This window comes from Canis aureus, chromosome 6 (genome assembly GCF_053574225.1).
Source record: "Canis aureus isolate CA01 chromosome 6, VMU_Caureus_v.1.0, whole genome shotgun sequence".
Lineage (NCBI taxonomy): Eukaryota > Metazoa > Chordata > Mammalia > Carnivora > Canidae > Canis > Canis aureus.
The window spans coordinates 50,532,784-50,549,981 of record NC_135616.1 but is presented as its reverse complement, the minus strand read 5'-3'; the positions used below and the strand labels follow the sequence as shown (position 1 = coordinate 50,549,981).

At 39.7% G+C, this 17,198-nt stretch overlaps 2 protein-coding genes across 5 annotated transcripts in view; both read left to right on the top strand.

Annotated features, from left to right (window-relative positions):
- Positions 1 to 1,126, top strand: part of MPC2 (mitochondrial pyruvate carrier 2) — a 29,586-nt gene extending 28,460 nt beyond the window's left edge. The window contains exon 5 of the mRNA XM_077901557.1: positions 905 to 1,126. Coding sequence (XP_077757683.1) covers positions 905 to 941 — 37 coding nt within the window. The 3' untranslated portion in view covers positions 942 to 1,126. The remainder of the gene's footprint in view (positions 1 to 904) is intronic.
- Positions 1,127 to 4,480: 3,354 nt separating this feature from the next.
- ADCY10 (adenylate cyclase 10) overlaps positions 4,481 to 17,198 on the top strand; it is an 84,671-nt gene continuing 71,953 nt past the window's right edge. The window contains exons 1-6 of one of the 4 annotated variants that reach the window (XM_077901533.1): positions 4,481 to 5,503; positions 11,905 to 12,115; positions 12,789 to 12,893; positions 14,419 to 14,457; positions 14,653 to 14,796; positions 15,703 to 15,908. In XM_077901533.1, the coding sequence (XP_077757659.1) occupies positions 11,968 to 12,115; positions 12,789 to 12,893; positions 14,419 to 14,457; positions 14,653 to 14,796; positions 15,703 to 15,908 (642 nt within the window). In that variant the 5' untranslated portion in view covers positions 4,481 to 5,503; positions 11,905 to 11,967. Of the gene's footprint in view, positions 5,504 to 5,525; positions 5,546 to 11,904; positions 12,116 to 12,788; positions 12,894 to 14,418; positions 14,458 to 14,652; positions 14,797 to 15,702; positions 15,909 to 17,198 lie in introns of those variants that run through there. The other 3 variants (XM_077901535.1, XM_077901532.1, XM_077901534.1) reach the window with 3 other exon arrangements.

Below are 17,198 nucleotides of genomic sequence, written 5' to 3'. Positions count from 1 at the left end.
CTCAGCCACCATTTCATTCTAACCTTATGTTAACTCAGTAGTAGAGCTAAGAAAATGCTAAGTGCAACGTTCGGAACTATTTCTAAAGCAAAAACTCAGATGCAGTTTGACAAAAAGATTTTTGGCACCTCTCAGTCACAATAGCAGATTGGGAGATTTAATTAAAAATATAAATGTTGGACTCTGGAGCATTTAGAAGAACACTGTTGAGTATTTAAAATCAGAACTTTTTGAGAAATCTGGGAGGTATGGTAAACTTCATGGAATAAGTTACTTTTTGTGCTTATATTCTCTACTCTTGTAAATCTGGAAAGAATAATAAATGAAGCTCAGGGTGTTGTAGAAGCAAAAGACTATGGCTTTGTGGTTAATTTTTCTTTAGATTAATGAGAATGGAAATAGGACTTAGCTTTACTGTCCTGCTAACCCAGCTTTTACAAACTGCTAACAACCCAGTAGCCTGCCTGCATCACAAAAAATACATTTATTTTTAGTGATTAGACAGGATCCCATTCCCAATTTATTTTATTCTTAGGACAGATGTTTTGTAAGTATAAAATAAAAAGTTCTAGATGACCACACTTTAGTAAATTTTATCTATATGTTCACATATTTGTTTCACTCTTCTTACATAATTCAAGAATGAAAATATTTACCAAAATAATAGTTTTGTATAGGAAACTGTTGTCAAACTTTTTGGCTTTTAGAGGCTAGATGCAAATAAAATTCTTAAGTCACTTTCTATTCTGCCTGTTTCACACATGCCCCTGAGAAGATTGTAGTTCCCAATATATAGCCTCTTGACTAGTGAGAAAGAAGACATGGAATATACTTCCCATACTTTTCCTATTATACATTTATCTATTGTGATTCATAATTATTTTTCTTTCTGTTTCCTTTATAGATATAACCAAGAATTAAAAACTAAAGCAAACAAATAAGAGTTCCTGACCACCTGAACAATCTAGATGTGAACATAAACCACTGGGACTAATTTGATTTATAATTTGGCTGTTGATAAGGTGATATTAACTGTGCTACTGTTTGGAAGGCATAAAAAAATCAAACTGTAAACTGGGGGCTAATACTTGATTTAACAGAAAAATAAAGCAAACTTTTAATAACAGTGTTTCTTTATATATGACTTAAGGAACTTATTTATGGATATGAGTAACATTCTTTTCTACTATTTGCCCATAATAAGTCATACTTGCTCCTTCTGTTCTAGTCTACCAGAGATGGTTAAAAGGTTAAATAATCTGTTGTACAGTGAAGGATGATGAAGTCCCTGGAAGTAAAAGGAAATAGAGCTAAAGAGAGTGAGAAGTGGATAATGGAATGGCTAGCAGTTCTTTAATAGCCACAGAGTAACAGAGGATCTCTGAGTTTTTGAATTACATTCCATAATTGATATAATGTGGCAGAAAAGGTTCTGGAGTCCTAAATTTGAATCCGAGCTCTGTGATTTGTAATCTATGACTTTGAGCAGATTAAAGTGTCTAGTAGAGTGCCCTGGACATAAGTCAGCCTTCTATAAACATTACGACTTTTATCCCTCTTATGAAGAGAGACAACATAGATTATTCTGTGCTAGAAATAACAGTCTATTCAATTTGAGCTCCTGTTTAGAGTAGTGGGTTTCCTTCTAAAAATTCTACAAGAGCCAGTCCTGAGTAGAACTGTAGTCAGAGGAATCACCAAAGCAAGTTATTTCTAAGTTTGAAGAAGCAATGACAAAAGAACTTTTAAAATACTGTATGTGATCAAAATCTGGCAGTTAGCAGTGAAAACCTTATACTTTATCAGTTATCCTTTCTCTTTAGTCCATCTTTGAGGAGGAAGGATTAGAGAATTTGACATAGGAAAAAGTGAAGAGGTCCTGAAGAGCCCAATTATCATTGCTTTCTTTGTATAACCATGCTGTTAAATTAGTTTGGCCTATGTGAACACACATGTGTATGTGTTTCCTACGGTTAAACCTTTTTTTCTGACCAAAACATTTAATTAACAAAAAATATTACAATAGCAGAGAAAATAATAATAATAACAATAAAGAGAAATTAGAAGAAGTGGGAGTTGGGGTAGAAGAAAATGCAAAGGCCGTGGTCCTTAAGAGACCAACACTCCAGCTGAGCTGGACTTAGACCCAGCCCCTTCTGAGTTCTCCTTGGCTGCTGGCTTCTCATCTTCCCCCATGAGACAAATGTTGTACTCTTCCTGGAATTCATTTAGTCCTCTTCCCTTTGCCTGAAGCTGCTGTGTGAATGTCTCAGTGATCTTCTGTATCAGCTACGTGTTGTTCTCCAAAGCAGGCAACACGTCTTTGACAGTATGCTCCACCAGCACACCTCTAGCACTTGCAGGCCCCATCTCTTAAGAAATATGACATAGACACTAAAGGCTAAAGGCGTTCTTAAGAGATGGGGCCTGCAAGTGCTAGAGGTGTGCTGGTGGAGCATACTGTCAAAGACGTGTTGCCTGCTTTGGAGAACAACACGTAGCTGATACAGAAGATCACTGAGACATTCACACAGCAGCTTCAGGCAAAGGGAAGAGGACTAAATGAATTCCAGGAAGAGTACAACATTTGTCTCATGGGGGAAGATGAAGGTTATGAGAAAAAATAGTACTCAAGTCCTGTCTACCCACTCATCCCCATGACTTTCTTTGCATGGACAACAGGCAAAGAATGAAGTGGGAAGTTTTCTGCACACTACATGCTCATTTTCAACCCCAGCAAAGTGCACATTCACAAAAATTTACTAAAAACCACACTCCTGGGATCCCCGGGTGGCTCGGCGGTTTGGCGCCTGCCTTTGGCCCAGCGCACGGTCCTGGGGTCCCGGGATCGAGTTCCACGTTGGGCTCCCTGCATGGAGCCTGCTTCTCCCTCTGCCTGTGTCTCTGCCTCTCTTTCTCTCTCTCTCTCTCTCTCTGTGTCTATCATGAATAAATAAATAAATAAATCTTAAAAATAATAAAATAAAAGCCGGTGTCCTGGGACACCTGGGTGGCTCAGTGGTTGAGCATCTGCCTTCAGCTCAGAGTGTGATTCCCAGGGTCCTGGGCTCAAGTCCCACATCAGCTTCTTGCTGAGAGCCTGTTTCTCCCCCTGTCTGTGTCTCTTACTCTCTCTCTGTGTCTCTCATGAATAAATAAATAAAATCTTAAAAAATAATAAAATAAAATAAAAACCTGCTCTTTCCTATGAGTTATCCTAAGCCCCACTTGTCAGTCAAACTATTTATAGCAGTTAGATGCAATCACATTTCCCTTTGGTTCTCAGAAGTTCCATTGACAGACTACCAGCTCATGCTTTCTTTATGCCCCAAAACATTCATCCACTCCATTACTGAATCTTAAAAATCAAATGAAAGTTTCCAATAAAAAAATTCTTACCACTTGAAACACATAGTCCACGACCAGTTTCACAACTACTCTCAAAAACTTAGAATTTATATGCCAGAAGTCCTTACTACCAATATGGGTACTGAAGTCCATAAAAGTACATTTCACAATGGTACAGATCACTTGATCGGTCTAATTGAGTTGATTTCTATATCAAAATTTCTAACCAGCCCTGAAAGCTTTATTAGGTAAGTCCTCAATGCGAGGTCTAACAGGCCTGGGTTTCAGTTCAACTCTGGTACATATTAACTGTGAGATCTTATTAATCTTTGTCTCTGGGCTTTAGTATTTTTAAGAGTAAAATGGAAACGTGAAAGTATTTACGTAATAGGATTGTTATAAAGACTAATAGAAATAATGTTTTAACTCAGGACTTGGTCGATGATGGGTGTAAAATTAGGAAGTTTCAGGATTAGTACTTTCTTATACCAAAGTATATCTGCAAAAAGGGTATAAACTGTGTTAACCTATTTGCACACTTTCTGGGGGTCGTAGCTATTGGAACTCTTAAGATTTTCATAGGCTAAAGCAGAAAACATGCTGCTTGTGATGTGGGGCCAGAAGCAGGGTGGAGAGTGCTCAAGAAGAGATAAATTCTTTAAAAAAAAAAAAAAAAAAAAAAAAAAAGATAAATTCTTTAGCCTATCTTTTTTGTGGTTTGGCATTCATTTCAAAGAAATATTGATCCAAAGTACATCAGTGCTGTCATTTCTCCATAGTAAACAGGTTGTCTTTTTTTTTTAAGTTGTTCAAATGATGGTGAAAGGTTGAATCTTAACAAGGATTGACCTCAAATCCCAGGTTCCTCTCCATGAAGGAAAACAGTTTCTACTGGAGCTTGTTTATATGATGAAACAAAAATAGAAAGCACTGGTATTAAGATGGGCTTTCTCCCTAAGGAGTCTGTTTAATTACATGAGGTATGATTCTAATTATATTAAGACTGGTTTCTTTTTTTTTTTTTTTTAATTTTATTTATTTATTTGAGACACACAGAGAGAGAGAGAGAGGCAGAGACACAGGGAGAGGGAGAAGCAGGCTCCATGCAGGGAGCCTGACGTGGGACTCAATCCCGGGTCTCCAGGATCACACCCTGGGCTGCATGTGGCGCTAAACCACTGCGCTACCGGGGCTGCCCTTAAGACTGGTTTCCACAACTAACATCACAAAATTTTCTCAAGAAAATATAATTAAATTAATCTCTTTTCTCCCTAAGACAACTGTGTTTTACAATATTTTGAAACACAGTAAATTTAATGATAGGGCTGGACTCATCTTGAGAATGATTACTTACTTTTAAAGTTCAACTTTTTTAAATTCAAGTTTTACATATGTGTCACTAAATGTTAATTGTAGTTGTGACATATATAAGAAGAGCTAGAAAATCAAAACAGGATTGAAGCTGTTAGAAAAAAATCTGCAACCCTCCTAAAACACATTATGGTCAGTGCCATGTTGGATTGCAGGTTATCTTTGGGGTAAATTTGATTAGAAATGTGCACTTGAATAAAAAAAGAAGGATATGTAATTCTTTAAACAAAAATTTACCTCACAAAAATCCCTAAAGTACTAAATATTTAACTGATAAATTTCACGGTCCTGATAAAAGCCATAATTATTACTAACCAAAATTGGGTGTTTGCTTATTCAGGAGATACATGGCTTTATTATAATCACCCACTAACTATTGCCTAATTTCAACCCCCCTCTACTAGGTCAGAGAAAGAGTTATAAAAACTACTTTGGGGGCATCAGTCTCCCTGACCCTTGCCCCACATGTCTGGATGGAGAACGTGAACCAGCCAGTCCATGTAGGAGTAACAGGCCACTGGGACTGGTGGGGGAGGGGGGGACCGTGCCAGCCAATCAGAGGCACAGTTAGTGAGCGTGAAACAATGAGCTTCTGATGAGGGTGTGGTCTGGAAAACGGCTTTTAGACAAAACTGTCATTTTATGGGTCAGCTATAGATGGACATGGCACTTCTGCTGTCTTCAGAATAATGTCACCCAGGCCCCTTTTCTATTTTCTGCACTCCTGAAACATCTGGTACCTGATCTAGGCTCTGGCTTTCCCTCAGCCCTGGAGAAAGAGGAGGTATGTGGCATCCCAGTAGGAAGAATGGTTGCAAAGGTGAAGGTGAGGTCACCCCTCTGGGAAGAAGACAGGTACTGGCTTAGAGGAAAGTGGGAAGTCCTTGAGCTAGGAATCCTAGAGAGATGATAGGTAGGTAGGTAGGTAGATGATAGATAGATAGATAGATAGATAGATAGATAGATAGATAGATAATAGATAGATAATGTAAATCTGTGTCAATCAAGTGAGGTTAGAAACTTGAAGTCTTAAATGTTGCCTCATCCTATTTATTCTGGATGCTCTATTTACCTGGCTTGCCCTCTTTAGTTACCCCTTTCCTGCAACTTCTCACATGATAGCCTCCTCTTTATCAGTCCTCAAACAGCAAATGCCAACTGTGTGAGGGGGTTGGTAGGAAATGCTGTGGAGAAAACAAGGTCATGTAGAACATGGTCTCTAAAACAGGAGTTTAAATCACAGGAAAACATAAGCAGACCAATAGATAGGGAAGGATATCTAAATAGCAAATAAGGCACATACATTTATAACACAAAATGCCCTCATAACTCAGAGGAAAAGTTGCCTTGGCTAGAGTGGTCTGGCAAGATTTCCTAACAACATTATCCCTTTAAGTTCAGAGTATCTCCTCTTTGGGCTCTTATAAAGTCTGATTTGACATAGTAGTGAAAAACTAGATGAAAGCTGAAATCTGTTAGAAGTTTCTAAAAGAGATGTTTAGAGAAACCATGATGGATATAATTGATCTTTAATTTCATTTTCATTTTCAGATACTGCTGAGTTTTAACTAGAATGAATGAAGCCATGCACTCCTTCCTTCTTTCAGGGAACTCTTTCTAAATATATCTTTCAGGCCTCACCCACCTGCTTACTCTTTCATCCTTTCAGATATCCTCATTCCTCAGTGCATTCATGCACCCTCAGTGCCTGCTCTTTTCGAGCTCTCTTCTTGATTATGATTGAGTTGGCCAAATAATTGATGACAGTTCCATCAATATGCATTGGAAGTACTCTAAGATTAAATACATCTTTTCACCAGGTCTTTATGACCTATATCCCTAAAGTGTCATAAAACAAATGAATGTAGCAAGGTGTGGTAGAAAGAACATGAATGTTCAAATCCCACCGACCTGGGCTTTCCAGCTGTGGAAATCTCTCTGAACCTCAGTTTCTGCGTCTATAAAATGGGGATGGGGCCTACCTCACAGTGCTGTTTTGAGGCAACCTATGTAAAATGCTTCACATAAAGAGGTCTCAAATGTGTGCACCACAAGTAAATATTAATCTAAAATAGAAATGTTCTGTTGTCTTCTGAGTGTTCATAAGACAAACATTTATTTTAGACATCTGTGCCTCTTCAGCTCATGGACAAATCATTTTCTTACTCTAGTTTCTCTCATAAATAGTAGCCAAATGCATCTACTTTCTTTATCTAGTAGTTATAAACTTAAAAAACTGTCCAAGTTCTCAAATCACCTTATTTAAAACAATGGAATCTAAGTAATCATCCTTCCATTAACTATAAGAATCACCGTGATCTTGCAGGGAAGACAGCTGTGCCCTTCTTGGGGAAATCCAGTGCTTCCTAAACTTCCAGGCAGGGGAGTTTACATCATTTAAATCTGCCTCCCAGTGATTGCCAGCCATTGAGCCTAGTTCCTCCTCTTGGAGCCACAAAAAATAAATCTAACCCACCTTCCACACAGTGTTCCAACCAGAACAAGAGAGTGTACACTGTGCATGTGAGGAGAGTATGGTATTTACCAGAATTGACAGGCTAGAAGCAGCATTGCTAAATAAAATGCAATTTTTGGGATATATTTATATTTAAAAATTATTCATTGTTCATTTAAAATTTAAATGTAATTGAATGTCCTATATATTGTACTAATCCTGGTAGTCTCACAAATGGTAGCCAAAATCAAAATGGCTGAGAAGTCAGCAATGGCAGGAGAGGGAATAGAGCTACAGCCTTGCTCAGTTCTCTTCAGTCCTACCTCAGTTCTGTGGCTGCTTAGCACACCTGTGCAAGCCTCTTCAGAGCATCCATGCCTACAGAAATACTGTTAAGATCACCCATTCTTTGATAAACTGATCCTCTCTACTGAGGAAGCTAACTTGCCTTTACTTGTCAACCTTCTTGTGAACTTTATTCTCACTTAGCCACACCGAATCCCTGCCTGAGGGAGAAAATAGAGGAATTAGTTTGTGCAGGGGCCTGCATTAGACTTTGCACAGGGACCTGTGTCTTCGTGCTACTTTACAACTTTCACATTTCCAAATATTTGAAGATGACTAGCATTTTCACTGTAATGTCATCATCTCCTGACAACATTTCCAATCTCTCCCATCATTCATGTTCCATGGTTAGTGACCTTCAGATAAAACGGCCAGAACTAATCCCAATGCTCTAGATCAGATTTGAACACTACCTGTATACCTTAAGATTGCTTCGTATCCCAGTGGCCAATAAGCATATGAAAAGTTACTTAATTTCATTAGTACCACCAGGATTATACAAAACCACACATACCACCACTCACCTACCGAGATAGCTAAGATTTTTTAAGACTGGCAGCAGCGTGTTGGCTGGGAGACAGAGATTCTGAAGTCTGATTATCTTGCTCATATGGTGTATATTGGTACGACCAATTTGGAAAACTGGCAGGATCTACTCAAGTTCAATATATGTATATCCTGTGACCCACCAACTCCACTCCTAAGTAGATGCCCAAGCAAAATGCATGTGTGTTACCAGAACATATGTACAAGAATGTTCTTAGCAACATTGTTTCTAATAGTCTAAAACTGGAAACATCCAATAGGTCAGTATTAAAATAGAAATATTTTCCAAGGATGTAACTTTTTAGGAGAGATTTGATATAGTTGATGAAATGAGCCCTATAAAAAATTGGAATATTCTACATAAAGTAAATAGTAAGTGTAATGTTCATCAGGGAATACTCTTGGGATGAGTACAATGGATGAATTCTTGTGATCTAATCAGCTGGTGAAATACTAAACAGCTCTAAAAAGGAACATTATTGGTACACATACAACATGGATGAATATCACAAACATTTGAGAAAAATGAAAGCATATATATAGTATGATTCTACTTATGTAAAGCTTAAAAACTGGTAAAGGTGACCTATGGTGTTAGAAATAAGGAGAGGGGGCAGCCCTGGTGGCGCAGCGGTTTAGCGCCGCCTGCAGCCCAGGGCATGATCCTGGAGACCCTGGATCGAGTCCCATGTCAGGCTCTCTGCATGGAGCCTGCTTCTCCCTCTGCCTGTGTCTCTGCCTCTCTCTCTCTCTCTGCATCTCTATGAATAAATAAATTTTTAAAAAAATCTTTAAAAAAAAAAAAAAAAGAAATAAGGAGAGGGGGTTACCTTTTGGCAGAAGTTTGAGGGCATGCCTGGGCCATAGCATGAAAGGAGCTTCTGTAGTGGTAATGTTCTCTTTCTTGATATCAGTAGGAATTACATGGATTGTTCATTTTATAATAATTCATAAAGCTATACCCTTATGAATTGTTCATTTTCCTCAACATGTTATGCTTTAATAAAAATGTTTTTTAAAAGATATTTTTTAGCTGCATGGAATTTGCAATGTATCTAGTTTTTCACACCATATGCCTATGCATTTGATTTTGTTAAAATTCTACACATAGCAGTTTGTCTCTGTTCTTCTGAAATTTTATTATCATTTTAGTCAATTAAGATATTTTAAGATCCTGATTCTGTTATTAAGTACCTTAGCTCTCTCTCCAATTACATCTTTAAGTCCTCTAGCATGCCCATGGAGACTGCTGTCTGAGTGGATAACAGAACACAAATGAATATCCTTTAGGTTCGGATTGTTAACTGTGTTAAAAGATAACTGTGTTTTTATCACTCTTATAATTTTGTATTTTACCCATGAGGATGTGAGAAATTTGGCTAAATGCCTTGTTAAAGTCAAGATATATTTTACCTACAGCATTCTATTGATTTAAAAATTCAATAACTCTTCAAAAGAGGAAATAACTTTGTTTTTGGCTCTAAATCTATTTTAACTCCTTTTAACCACCTCTTGCTGATCTAAGTGCTCACATATTAACAAATATTTGAATTATTACAAATATTCCATCTCTGTCTCCCACTGCACACATAGTAGAATTGCACTTTCACACTTATTTGAAATTGCGTTCACATAATTTTCTTTAGCCAATGTCACGTGAGTTAGAAGAGAAATATGTCACTTTTGGGAGGACACTTTAAGAATGAGTCTACCCCATCAAATCCTTTTTTTTTTTTTTTAATTTTTATTTATTTATGATAGAGAGAGAGAGAGAGAGAGAGGCAGAGACTCAGGCAGAGGGAGAAGCAGGCTCCATGCACCGGGAGCCCGATGTGGGATTCGATCCCGGGTCTCCAGGATCGCGCCCTGGGCCAAAGGCAGGCGCCAAACCGCTGCGCCACCCAGGGATCCCTCATCAAATCCTTTTTTCCCACTGTCTTGCTAGCCAGAATGTCCCAGCCTGGATCCCAACGTGAAAGCAATAATAGAGCAAAGCCTCAGATGACTACAATAGACATGTAGCACAAGTAAAAAATGAACAGGAAATAAGCCTTTATTTTAAGCCATTGTGATTTTGGAGTATTTGTTAATGAACCATAATCTAGCTTATACTGACTGAGACACTGTATTTACCAGTCTGTGTTTTCTGTAGCCACATCTTTTGAAATTTGGAAGAGACATGCCCCTCTCCAGTTTTCCAGCTCCTATCTTGTTCCCAGGATTAACATCTGTCCATTCTTTCAATATTTGTGTATATAGGTTATCTCAGGCTAGCTACTTGAATTTATTTAAAATAAATGCTTTTATTTTTTTTTTTAAATAAATGCTTTTAAATACCTTCTTATCTTGGAGTTCAATTCTGTCTTAACAAGATTTGTTATACTTTTCATATAAGACTTATCAAATTCAGTATCTGAAATTACTTATTTGATTTACATGTTTTCTATTCATTGTTCCTAGCACATGCTGTGGTTTTTTAATTGAGTTTTTAAATGCTGCCCCTTTTTTTAACCTTGGGTATGTGTTTCTCTTTTGTTCATTCTCTCACATTTCAGTTTACCAAGGCTTTTCCTTTCCTTTACTCAATACCTAATATTTAGTACTCCATTTTAAAGGTTTCTGTACATTTTAAAATTTGCTAAATATACTAATGTTTTCCTTGTTTTGTTAAAAAAATGTTTTTCTTAAGTCTGTGATACGTGTTTACTGTCTCACTTTTTCCTTCTAATGCTCATGTACCCCAGTATGACTTGTGTCTGGTTGAAATTACCAACCAGTTCCAACCGGTCAGTAACAGTTCCTTTTTTGTTTTTAAACTCTCTTGTTATCTGTATTACTTATTCCAGGAACTTGGATTGCTCTGAATATATCGGGTGTCCTATTTCTGTTCACGATCATAGAGCATGATTTTTACAACATTCAGGCATGAACATTTAATTGATCCCAACAGCTAAAGGAAAGTCTTAGGAAATTCTGGTTTTCTTAGAACTAGGTGGGCAATAAATTAAAATTTCAACATCTCCCTTTTACTTACAATTTAAAGCCTTAAACACACACACACACACACACACACACACACCTTTGAATTTCTTCCCTCTTTTTATTTAAGACTATACCTTAATAAACTTAATCTCTCTTAGTCTCTTGCTTATATGTGATACGTTGCTTTACTACTCACCTTTATATAAATACCCACATAAACTCACATCTATACTTTTTTTTAATTTTCAAAAAGGAGGGGGAGCCTGGGTGGCTCAGGCAGTTGGGCGTTATCTGCTTTCAGCTGGGTCATGATCTCAAGTCCTGGGATCAAGGCCCATGTCAGGCTCTCTGCTCAATGAGGAGTCTGCTTCTCCCTCTCCCTCTCTCCCTCTCTGTACTCTTCCTCTCTCTCTCAAATAGATAAATCTTTAAAAAAAATATTTTTTTTTCTGAAAGGAGAAGAAAAGAATGGGAGACCGAAATGGAAGGAGAGAGGAGGATGAACCATGAGGACAGGAGGAGAAAGATCACGAGCTGAGTGGATAGTGCCACTGGCTCCTCTTCAACAGGGCTTGTGTCCCGAGGGCCCATTTCTTCATGAAAATGAATGGACTCATTCAGCTATCCTCTTTCACCCCATTCCATTTATAATAGTGCTCATATATTTCACAGCTGTTCAGGAACCCAGCAAGTCAGGGGTTCTCCATATAGAAAAGTAGCCCTTTTCAAGTGGGACTCAACCCTTCAGGCATCATCACCACATAAATAAGTAGTCTGTAGTTTAGAACAAAGCAAGTGGAGAAAAAGAAATAGGAAAGTGAGTAAATTAATTTAAGTCAGATTTCCTCCATTCTCAGCTTTTCTTTGTAGAAGGCCTATTTGGAGACTTTTTGCTGTGACCCTGAACTTTTGCCTTGAACATGCACACTCGAAAAGAAGAATCACAGGACCGGGCCATCGTCAGAATAGCAGCTCATTTACCGGACCTCATTGTCTATGGAGACTTCTCTCCAAAGCTACCCTCTGTGGATTATTTTGATGGAGTCCTGATGTTTGTTGATATTTCAGGCAAGCGCAGGGGGAATTCTTTCATGTGGATGAACACACACAGCTTGATTGCTGGGGGTGGGGGGGTGTCATTTTTGAGCTTGTGTGCTATTACAGCAGATATTCCCATGAAGAAAACAATGGAGGAGGGATACCCTGTGTACCTGGCCCTTTCGTCTTCCCTTACCCAGCATGTCCAGTCATGGGCAAACCTTTAAGATGCCCCAGTCCCATGCTTGGAACTTTAGGCTCCATGTCCCTGCCCAATTTCACCAAATCTAGCTCCCAAGCCCCACACACCTCTAGGCAAACTAGACCTCAGGAAATGGTCTCTTCAGATGTTGTTTACATCCTAACAGTAAGCTTGTCACCTCTTCAGGAGTGTTTACATTTTGTGTGTTTTCATTACCATGGAATGAAGGTTCTATACCAGTTAAAGGAATTGCGGTCTTTCCTGTAAAGGGTGAGAAATTTGGAGGGAAGAAGTAGCTGGCATCTTTCCCTGACCCTCTAAAATAATAAGCTTAGATAGGGGAGGCTGCATATTTGACACTTGACCAGCTGAAGATCATTGAGAAGAGACCTTGCCCATTCTTAAAAGCTGGGGCGCAGTGCTCTCCAGTGAGTTCCTCTTTTCCTGGCTCTGCTTGGTTCCTCCAAGCAGCCAAGGAAACTAGGTGAACATTTATTACAGGTTTTACTGCAATGACCGAGAAGTTCAGCACAGCCATGTACATGGACCGAGGGGCTGAGCAGTTGGTGGAGATCCTCAACCACTACATAAGTGCAATAGTGGAGAGTAAGTGTCCCCATGGGTTTCTGACTTAAGTATATTTCACCTATTGTTTCTCTGTATTTTTTGGTTATAACCGGTTAGAATGCTATTTTTATTTTCCTCATGAAATGTGTAAGAAACCAATCTCTTTTGAAATATAATATAGTGCAAGTAAAGGAATGTAACCAGACCTCACTAATACAGACTATTTGAGGGAAAGAGTGTTTTGCACCAGTTAAAAGACTGAATTAGAGATTACCTTTAAAGAACTTTAGGGGTGCAGGGCACCTGGGTGGTTCAGTGGTTGAGCATCTGCCTTTGGCTCAGGGTGTGATCCCGGGGTCCTGGGATCAAGTCCCACACCAGGCTCCCACTGGGAGCCTGCTTCTCCCTCTGTCTGTATCTCTGCCTCTCTCATGAATAAACAAAATCTTAAAAAAAAAAAAAAGAACTTTAGGTGTGCCCAGATGGCTCAGTCAGTTGAGCATCTGCCTTCAGCACAGGTCATGATCCCAGGATCCTGGGATCTAGCCCCACACTGGGTTCCCTGCTAAGCGGGGAGCATGCTTCTCCCTCTCCCTCTGCCCATCCCCTGTTCATGCTTTCTCTCTGTCTCTCTCTCTCAAATAAATAAAATCTTTAAAAACAAAGTAAAGAATTTTAGTTATATTTAATTACTCAAAAAAGTGAGCATCAACATAACCCAAATGTAGTCTTTAAGATAAGACTACATGTATGAATAGATAAGTGATTTATAAATAACTCATTAGTGCTTTGTCTTCTAATGAGGAATTTAGAAGCACGACTGACTTTTCAACCTCTGCCTGCCATCTTGTTTGTATTATTAATTTGACCTATTCATGAAGAAAAAGATGTACTCTATTTAAGGTAAACTCGAGGTCTAGTCTTTTATCAGGATGTAAGTTTCCTAGTTAATATTTTAATATTACCCACTAGACGAAAGTTAATGTTCCTTAAAAGCAGAAACCGTATCTAATTCCTGTTTGTGTCCCACTCAGTACAATGGTACTCAACAAATTTGTGATGATGCATAAAGAAGAGGGGAAAATGCCCACTTCTGTCATAAAGGCTAAACAAAATACAAGTTGGTAGTATACAAAACCCAAGTTGACCCTAGTGGTGGTTTCCCAATTTTCTGATTCTCACTTCTATGGAATCCTGTCACTCATCCACTCACCCGTGTCACTCAAGCCCCAGCTTATAACATAGATTGACCAGTAAGAAGCATTCCACTATCAGGGGAGTAGGTGGTTGTCCTCAGGCCTCCCCAGAAATCCCACCTTCTTTTCTATTTTTTCGCATTCCCAGAAACAGAGCATATGCATCATCTAGTTCAATGTGTGTATTCTATGCTTGAGGAAACACACTCCAATGGGTATAAGCGACTTGTCTCAGACATCCTTAATATAAGTTTTTTCTCTGAATTGTTCTTTAGACTGAATTTCTATTCCATGGATGGAGAATGAATTGTTATTAGTTTTAAGAAATTAGAGTTTGATTTACCTTATTTTCTTTTTTTTCCCCTCAGAAGTGTTGCTTTTTGGAGGAGACATCTTAAAATTTGCAGGTATGGGGGCTCACAGAGATGGGAGTGGTAAGGAAGGAGTGCGAGGTGCCTGTGCTCTCACAAAGGAGGTGCTTCACAGAAAGCGGTGGCTGGCTTGAGGCATGTCTGAAGAGGAAGTGTCTATATAGATTTCAGACAAAACAGACTGGCCCTCAGGGCAGTTCAGGAGCCCTCCAGTGTGTCTGTCTCTTCAAGGTGATGCGCTGCTAGCCCTCTGGAAGGTGGAGCGAAGGCAACTGAAAAACATTATCACGGTGGTAATTAAATGTAGCCTGGAGATCCATGGATTGTTTGAAACACAGGAATCTGAAGAAGGCCTGGATATCCGAGTCAAGATCGGTAAGTCCTGAGAAAGGGGAGCTGCTACAGCAGTCTGAAAATGGGTCTCAAACCCTGAGGTGTCTCTCTCCCTAAGAGAAAACACAGAATATGGTGGAACATAGTGGCTCAGCCCACCCATCGTGTCTTGAACTTTGGGGTTGGGCTAACCAGAATGAGTTTTGGCATCCTCACTAGTGAAGGGAATTTGGGCTAATCCTGACATCTACCTCACAGGCTCCAAGAAGTGAGTTTAAGCAGTTAGCATAAATACCCACTCTGCAAGTCTTTGTTATCACTATTACTGCTAGTATTGTCAGGTCTTGCCGCTGTCAATCACAGTAATTTAAAGGAACTGTGTATCACCTATAGGTCGTTCATATACACATTTTGTATACGTGTCATATTTCACAGCATTCTGTCTTCTGTCACTGAGGTACCAAAAGCTTCAGCTCTCAGCTTGAAAACAATCAGAGGGCACAAGGTTGGAATGGGAACCTAGTTGTCAAAATATCCACTCCTTTCCCCTCTGCCTATTGCTGAAATTCAACCCTAAAGGTTTCTTCTTAGTTAAAGCCTCCATCTCGGACAAAACACATATCCTCTCTGAAAGGAGTTACTAAAGTTATTCTCTTACTCTGAAGTACAAGTAAATTGAAGAAAAGATAAAATCACTTTTGGGGCTGATGGGGCCATCTAGAGAGCAATGTCCAGAAAGATGAAGACTAGTAGCCAACTTTCTAGCTCTGGGAGAAAGAAGAGCTTTGGAAGTCCTGGGCCCATAGAGGCATTTTCTGATTCCTGTGTAAAGTCTTAGAAACTACATTTTGCTCTGAGGTAGTACAGTCACATCAAGATTCTGACTGTCCTGAGAACCAGTGCTGCTGGGGAATAATCCAGAGCTTCTCGTGCTTGCCTCCCTGCCAGCACTGGCTGCTGGCCACATCACCATGTTGGTCTTTGGAGATGAAACACGCAACTTCTTCCTGGTGATTGGTCAGGCAGTAGATGATGTGCGCCTGGCACAGAACATGGCACAGATGAACGATGTCATTCTGTCACCAAACTGCTGGCAGCTCTGTGACCGAAGCATGATCGAAATTGAGAGGATTCCAGATCAGAGAGCAGTTAAGGTAGGTGCAATGTTGTGCTTGCAGAAAGTTCTGTGACTCTGTGCCAGGGGTCACCTGCAGGAAAGCCACTGGGAAGGCTGGTCCCATGAAGCTCCTGAGGTGGAAGCTCCTCAAGTGGAGACCACCTGAGTTGGACTTACAAGGCTTTAGTCCAGGAGCCAAGGCTGGACATTCCAGAGGAAATGATTCGGCTTCTGTGCTAACTGAAGATACGAACTTTAGGTATGGAGGCCTTTGGTGGAGCTAGTGTCCTTGCTTAAGGAACAGGAAGGGTCTCCTGCCTATTCCCTGGGAGCGGAGGGTTGTCATTTGAGGGCTGCCATTGGCCATCACTTGCGCTACTCAACACCCTCCTAACTCAGGGCCAGGGATCACTGAGGGTAAGGTTAGGAGGCGAGCGGGGGCAGCTGTTTAGTGAGGGGAGAGAGGCTTTCCCCACAGCCCCATCTAGTAGCAAACACCTTGGAGAAGTTGGAGACTAACTATAAACAGAACTGTCTTGGGATATGGCCAGTTAGAGAAACTGGACTTGGAACATATGCAGCAGAGAGGAGGGCTGTGCCTCCAGCTGAACCCAGAACAGGTGACAGAGAGGAGGTGGAGAATTTGGGTAGCTGCTGGTGAAGGCAAGAGGCTCTTCCATATCGTGCATCAGTCTACCACCCTCATACCCACCCATCACTCTTCCTGCCATACTCCCCAGGCTACACCAACTCGCTGGCTCACAATGCCCCACTCCCCATCTTCAATCATTCCCTATACCTTTAGAAATTGTTTTAATTTTAATTAATTTTAGACTCACAGAAAAGTTCAAAATCAATAGTTTCCATATATCCCTTACTCAGCTTCCCCCAATGTTAACATCTTTCATAATCAGAGTACAGTAGTCAAAACCAGAAAACTGGGCAGCCCCTGTGGCGCAGCGGTTTAGCGCCACCTGCAGCTCAGGGCATGATCCTGGAGACCCTGGATCAAGTCCCACGTCAGGCTCTCTGCATGGAGCCTGCTTCTCCCTCTGCCTGTGTCTCTGCCTCTCATTCTCTCTCTGTGTCTCTATGAATAAATAAATAAATAAATAATCTTTAAAAAAAAAAAACCAGAAAACTGGCATTGGTATGATACTATTCACTAATTAAAACCCTTCTTTGGACTTCACCAGTTTCCCACTGAATATCGTCGGTGGAATGTTCCAGGATTCTATCCATGATCTCACACTGCATTTTGTTGTTATTTTTACTTAGTCTTCCACAATATATAGCAATTCTTCAGTTTTTCCTTATCTTATTTGAC